General features: G+C 43.3%; 1 protein-coding gene across 1 annotated transcript in view; it reads right to left on the reverse strand.

Moving 5' to 3' along the window:
* The window catches only part of ATP1A4 (ATPase, Na+/K+ transporting, alpha 4 polypeptide), a 46,228-nt gene that overhangs the window by 36,496 nt on the left and 2,406 nt on the right, over positions 1-7,326 (reverse strand). Inside the window, exons 3-6 of the mRNA XM_005857769.2 lie at positions 6,821-7,024; positions 5,876-5,989; positions 3,835-3,969; positions 3,439-3,556 (exon numbers count right to left, since the gene is read on the reverse strand). Of these exons, the coding sequence (XP_005857831.1) occupies positions 3,439-3,556; positions 3,835-3,969; positions 5,876-5,989; positions 6,821-7,024 (571 nt within the window). The remainder of the gene's footprint in view (positions 1-3,438; positions 3,557-3,834; positions 3,970-5,875; positions 5,990-6,820; positions 7,025-7,326) is intronic.

The raw sequence follows: 7,326 nt of genomic DNA on the forward strand, positions 1-7,326 counted from the left end.
TGAAGAGATTTCACAGAGATACCCAATTTTATTGCCTGATGGTCTTCACTGTCAAGAAGGTCTACATTACACTTAATTTAAATGTCTTCTATTGTCTATATGTTTCTTAGTATGCCCTCAGTAACTGAAAGTTTCCAGATCCCCAGAAATAGAGGTCACTCATCTGCTAGAGTCCTATCTTTGTTCCAGTATTTTCTTATCTTCTGACCCATTGGTTCTCAATTGGGGGCCATTTGTCCCTCAGAAGACATTCGACAATGTCTAGAGACAATGTCACAACTGGGTGGGAGGGTGTTGCTACCGGCATCTCGTGGGTAGAGGGCAAGGATGCTGCTAACCATCCTGCTATCCCAGGACAGGCCTCTTCTCCCCATACAGTGAATTATTCTGCCCAAATGTCAATCGTGTTGAGGTGAGGAACCCTGCTCTGACCTGAGCCCCCTCCCTGCTTTGCTGGCTGGAGCCAGCCTGACCCCTGCTGGGTAGGATAGGCCATCACAGCTAGGCCTCTGTGCTCTTCCCTCCGCCAGCACTGCCCCAATGAGAAGGGGAGCTGGGACGTCATGTTTGGCTTTACACACACCTGCTGCAGACCACTCCCCTGCATGGCTTGAAGTGAGGGGCCTGGCAAGGTTCTTAACTCACAACAATTCTTCCTGCTTTACCACAATGGCTGAAATTCCTACCATTAAAGTCACAGCCAGAACTGCCCAGAAAAGCAACATATTATGGAAATAGTACTTGTTTTAGAATCAGAAAGACTCAGGGCCGAAATTTCAACTTCCTAATGTTCCCGCTGTGTGCCCTGGGGCAAGTTACTTAGATGCTGTGAGATGCAGGTTTCCTCGCCTTTAAGAGGGGATGGAAGCACCTACAAAACTGTGAGGAATAAATGTTTCTAAAAGAGCCTAGAAGAGGGTTGGGTACATAGTAGGCACTCAAATATTAGTTTAATCCTTTTCTTCATTTAGATGAATTCGGGGTCTCCAGAAGGACAGACATAAAGTCACATGTGTAATTAGCGGGGCAGCTCTAATCTGGCCGCTCCTAAGACATCTGTCATATATTTTCAAAGTCCCTGTCAGCTGGATGAGTCTCAGAACAGGGTCCTGTTCAGACAGCAGACAGGTCAGGTCAGTGTTAGGTGGAGGTTCTGGAAAGTTCCCAGTCGGAGGTACTCTCCACACGTGTTTCAGACTGGTTGCCAGAGGCATTCATTGAGCTTGTGACAGGAAAATACTAAAATAATTGAGAGGTGCTCAAAGGGTTTATATTTTTGGGGGAATAGAGCAGGGTGTCACCTATATCTCTTTCACCTATATCTATAGGCTAGTTCAGAGTTTAGTCTCGTTCTTCATTTTCACTCCTTGTGCTATGGTTTGTTCCCCCATGCTTGGAGAGAAGGGGTTTAATAACTAATCTCAATGTGTCTAGAGACAGGGTGGGTTGATGGCAACCGTGGGGAAGGTTAACAAGGCCAAGCCTCCTATATCCCATTATAGCCTTCTATATAATGCCAGAGCTACAGCTTGGGCCCCCATGCAGATGCATGAGAACCCAAAGAGCGATGCCTGTACAAGCAGCCCTGTCAGAGTCCACAGAGATGAAAGCAGAGAGGCAAAGATCCGGGGTCAAGGTTAAAGCTATGCTACTAGTGTGCAGATTACACAGAAACCCCTCAACTGAACAGTCAAGAGCTCCTTCAACCGAGCTCCACCCTCTTGGCCACATCTTGGATCCCTCTGGTCTCCTCCTAAAGCTCCTCCATTCTAGCCAGATGCTTGTTTCTCAGGAGGAATGCCACCACCCACTTTCCCTCTTATCTGATGCATAGACTTTGCTGATGAAAAATTTACTTTGGAAAGAGAAATTTGACGAAATGTCTTCCTAAAATTTGTGGGGAAAGCTTGCTAATTTGCATCTTTGTGTTCAATCAAATTTTTAAAAAATTCATTTCGATCTATTTTTTACTTTCCAGTTGAATTTTTTTGGCCTTAATGTTACTTTATCTTATAAGGTAATTCCAAATAAACTAATTTTATTACCAGATAGGTCACCGTCTGATGCTCGGCTAATTAGCATAGTCCCTGTTTCTATATATATAGATTATTGACTATATTTCTAAACTGCACTTTCCATCCCGTGACTATTGTGTAACCGCCAATTTGTACTTAATCCCTTCACCTTCCATCCAGCTCCCCGCCCCCACTCCCTTCTGGCAGTCATCAGTTTGTTCTCTGTATCGATCTATGAGTTCGTTTCTGTTCTGTTTGTTCATTTGTTTTGTTTTTAGATTCTACATATGAGTGAAATCACCCGGCATTTGTCTTTTTCTGTCCTTTGGAAAGAGAAATTTGACGAAATTTCTTCCTAAAATTTGTGGGGAAAGCTTGCTAACTTGCATCTTTGTGTTCAATCAAATTTTGTAAAAATTCATTTTGATCTATTTTTTTACTTTCCAGTTGAATTTTTTTGCCTTAATGTTACTTTATCTTATAAGTTAATTCCAAATAAACTAATTTTATTACCAGATAGGTCATTAGCAAGCTTTATTCCCAAGGAGGGTCTGGAACTTGCTTTAGAATCCTTGACCCTCTCTTTTCTGTTGAGTTGCGCTGTTGGGTACTGCATTTACTTTCTTTAAACCTTAGTCTTTCATGTGTAAAACAGGGATAATGTCTATTGTATAGTGTTCTGAGAATCAGAGTTATCTGTAGCACTTGACACATACTAAGCATTCCATTGATAAAAATAGCTATTTCTTAGATACCCAAACATTGATTCTTCCGTATGAATAATGACTTTAAAGTGTGTCCATTGAGTCGTGCAGACCTCCTTAAGGGGAAAAGGTGAAGTTGACATCATAGTATTGAGTCCATTGTTACCACTTCGGCCAGAGATACTAGGAGCAAAGCTGAAGTGTGAATGGCACCTCTGGGAACTCAAATTTCCAATGCCCATGGCCAGAGATACAAGGAGCAAAGCTGAATGGCACCTCTGGGAACTCAAATTTCCAATGCCCATATCCTCTTTCTGAATAGTAAGAAGATAGGGTTTACCTCATGAGAAGAATGACCTAGGAAGGCTGAATTATTTTCCTCCCTTCTGTGCTATTTCCAGTTCACAGAACATAGTCCATTCACCTGCTAGAATAATCATAGGCCGCTTACAATGTGTTACGTCTTGTGTGAAGCATTTTATGTATTATTCCTTTAATCCACATAAAAATCTACAGGGTAGCGACTTTTAGCATCATCATTGTACAAATGTGAATGTGATGGCTTTGACCTTTTACCAAGGTCACACAGCTCATGAATAATGGATAGCCTAGACTACTTGCCAGCTGTTACCTACCCTACTACCTTTAGAAGATAGAGACTTCCTGAATTCTTTCAATCTCTGCTTTTGAATCGAGGGTATTTAGAATGCAATATTCACCTTCCACACAGTTGGTGGAGAAGAAGCACATGTTTCTGGTCTCCAGAGGGTTCTCATGGGTGAAATCAGGGGAGCGGGTTTGGGGATTTGACTCTCCCGTCAAGGATGAGTTGTCCACCTGAGAGGGGAAGGAGTCATAAGGTGAGCACGAGGTAAAAAGATTTATTTATAAAGATGACACAGCTATATCTGCCACCAACTCATCATTATTGATGTGCAGAGAGAAACACAAATTTACACATCAGCACCTTCTTGTCTCTAACCTCAAATCTGCACTTTGTAACTTCTCAAGGTTCTGAATAATAAGATTGTACTTTCTTTCATTGAGCCCAGGTCACCACAGTGCCTCAAGGCCATGCTTGGCTCTCCCTCCCCTAGCTTCCCACATCGCCTCACCTTACATCCCTGTGCAGAGATGAGCCGGATGTCAGCAGGGATTCGGTCTCCACCCTTCACTTCTACCAGGTCTCCCACCACCACATTTTCTACATTGATCTGCATCTTCTCTCCATCTCGAATTACTAGAGCTTGCTGTGGGAAGATAGTACAGGGTCGGAAAGCTTTCTGCTCCCCTAATCCTGCTCCTGGCCTCCAACCTTCTGTTCCCGGTCTCCTTCCTTCTGGCTCCCCTTTCTCATACTGTCACTCACCACATCATCTTTAGATTTTTATTACTAAATGTATTGGTGTAACATTGGACCCTGACCAGGTTGCTCAGTTGGTTAGAGTGTTGTCCCAAAGTGCCAGGGTTGTGGCCCATTCAAGAACCAATCAATGAACAAATAAACAAGTGGAGTAACAAATCCATGTCTGTCTCTTCTCTCTCTCTCTCTCTTGTCTTTTTTCTCAAATTATCAATAAAAAATTTTTTAAAAAGAAAAAAATAACTGCATTGGAGTAACATTGGTTAATAGTATTATATAATTTTCAGGTGTACAGGATTATAATTCCTGAAGGGCTCTTGGTAGATTGCAAATTCGTACCATTGCTGTTTGCAGGGCTCCTTGCAATGTGACTTTGATGCTTCTCCCACTAAGAGATGGGGTCTATCTCTACAAACCTACACTTGGGCTTGGCTATAGTTTGCTTTGTCCCATTGGACATTGGCAATTGCAATGCAAGGGTAGGCTTAAAAGTGCTTGCACACTGGGGCTTGCCCTGCTGTCACTGGGAATCCCTCTGCCGCCATCCTGAGCAAGCCCAAGCTAGCCTCCTGGAGGAAGAGAGATCATAAGGAGAACGGCCCTAACTGGCCCCAGTAATCTCAGCTGAGAGCTCAAATTTGTGAATAAGGTCATCTTATACCATCCAGTATCAGCTACATTCAACTCAGATCAGAACAGCCAAGCCATAGAACTGTGAGAAATAATATGTTTGTTGTTTTGAGCCACTGAGTCTTGGAGTGGTTTGTTAGGTAGCAAAAGCTAACTGATAGTTTCCCAACTCCTAGCTCATTCTACTGAAACATGTCCCCAGAATTCTTACCGAAGGAAGGAATTACCTTATGCTCACACCAAAGAGAGATAATGACCCTGGGCTATAGTGCTAGAACACCAGCATGCTGTTGGAAATTTGGGAGCCTGTTCCTTTCCAACTTTCCAGTCCTGTGCCTGGGAACCTCTTTCTACTGTCATATTATTTCCAGGTACTTAAAAAACATACGTTTTATCTGAAAATTTAGAAAAGTTGCCAGAATAAAAGTTATACCAAAGATGCCAGTATAACCTCTACCCAGATTCACCTATTAACATCTTATCCCATTTGCTTTGTTGTTTGTTTTTTGTTCTACATATGGGTGTATGAGAATCCTTTTCTCCCTGAACCATGTGAGGGTAAGTTACACACATCATGATCTTTTATTCGACATTGTTGTGTTCATTTCCCAAGTATTAGGATATCAAATAACCACAATACAGTTATCAATTTCAGTGGTTTCACACTGGCACAATATTTTAATCTGTTTGCATTCCAGTTTTGTCAATGGACCCAATTTATCTTGTACAGCATCCTTTCTCCTCCAGCACAAGAGTCAGCCTAGGGCCAGGCATTCCATTTAGTTATCATGTCTCTTTACCCTCCTTTAACCTGGAACATTTCCACAGTTGTACTTTGTCTTTAAGGTCATTGACATTTGAAGAATCTAGCCTCCTCAACTTCCTTTGCCCCCCCCTTTTTTTTTAAAAAATAGAATGTTCTCATTTGGGGCTTCATATTATGCTCATTAGAGTCAAATTATGAATCTAGAGCAGACCACTTCACAGGTGATGCTGTGCCTTCCTCGGGGTACTTTGAAGGCCAGATAGAGGAAAATTGAAGTAAGTGTCACTCTCATCACTAGCCTCACTCATTGTGGGACATAATCCTCCCCAGGACTTAATAATAATGCATTTGGCCACGTTCTATACCTCCTGTCACTCGATCCTCTCAGTAGTCCTACCTGAGGCACCAAGTTCTTAAAAGACTCCATGATCCTGGAACTCTTGGCCTCCTGGTAGTAGGAGAAGCAGCCAGTGATGATGACCACAACAGCTAACACAAAGCCCAGGTACAGCTGGGGGGGGGGGGGGGGGGAAGGAAAGGGCTTGTTAGTAGATCCTTTTCTTCCCCTTCACCCTCAGGAAACTGCAAGGAGAAGAGTCATTTCTCCAAGTGGAAGAACCCTTAGGACTCAGTTGGAGAGTACAGGGGCTGAGAAGAGTCCGAGACAGGGCTGGCTTCCTTGGCTTCCTGGTGAAGGAACCCTGGTAAGGGGCCAGCAAAATCCCAGGTCCAGGAAGGCCTACCTTCTCCTCTCAAACAAGGCTATTTATGCCCTAACTGGTTTGGCTCAGTGGATAGAGCATCAGCCTGCGGACTCAAGGGTCCCAGGTTCGATTCCGGTCAAGGGCATGTACCTTGGTTGCGGTCACATCCCCAGTAGGGGGTGTGCAGGAGGCAGCTGATCAATGTTTCTCTCTCATTGATGTTTCTAACTCTCTATCCCTCTCCTGTCCTCTCTGTAAAAAAAAATCAATAAAATATATATTTTTTTAAAAAAACAAGGCTATTTATGGGGTGGGGGGCAGAGAGTGAAGGAGATGGGGAGGAAAGAGATGAAGAGATTGACGTTCTGGGAAAGAGAGAGGGACTGCAAAGGGCTATGATGATCAGTTGGGAAGATAATCAAAAGAGAGCAAGTTTCTAGAGGGGTCCATGCAGCTCAGTGAGCTGAAGCAGTAGCTTTCCAGAGAAAAGACCAGGGAAGCCAGGAGGCACGGAGGGCTCCTTTAGGAAGTCCTGGGAGTACCAGGGATTTTGGCTTCAGGACTGCTGGGCTGCTGAGCAGTAGTGTGTCAGGGATAAGCAGAGACGGGGCCGGGCAGTAGTAGTTGAACAGACTCACGTTATCTCTGGTAGCTTGCTCATGAAAATATAACTGGATGCCGTAGGCCAGGAAGCAGAGAATGGCACCAATCCACAGGAGGATGGAGAAGCCACCAAACAGTTGTTTACAGAATTTGACCCATTCTGGAGTGGTGGGGGGTGGGGTAAGTGTATTGGGTCCATTTCGAGCCAGGATTTTCTGTGCCTCTTCGGAGCTAAGGCCCTATGTGAAGAAGAAAATCATGAAAAAAAGAAAAGAAAAACAGCTATACAATAAATAAAAAAAATATATTTAAAAGAAAAGAAAAACAGCTATAGCAAAGGGGAGTCTGGCTTCATAACTCCGATCTGCCATTATAGCCCCAGGATGGGTCTAGAGACCAATAAGTTTCTCTGAAGGTCAGACTATAAGTTCTTCCTAGATAAGTAGGATTTTAAAACTTATGCTATAGGAGGGATATGGAATGATTCACAAACTTTTTTTCTTTATTGATTAAGGTATTACATATGTGTCCTTATCCCCCC

The sequence above is a fragment of the Myotis brandtii genome, unplaced genomic scaffold, assembly GCF_000412655.1.
Source record: "Myotis brandtii unplaced genomic scaffold, ASM41265v1 scaffold1120, whole genome shotgun sequence".
Taxonomy (NCBI): domain Eukaryota; kingdom Metazoa; phylum Chordata; class Mammalia; order Chiroptera; family Vespertilionidae; genus Myotis; species Myotis brandtii.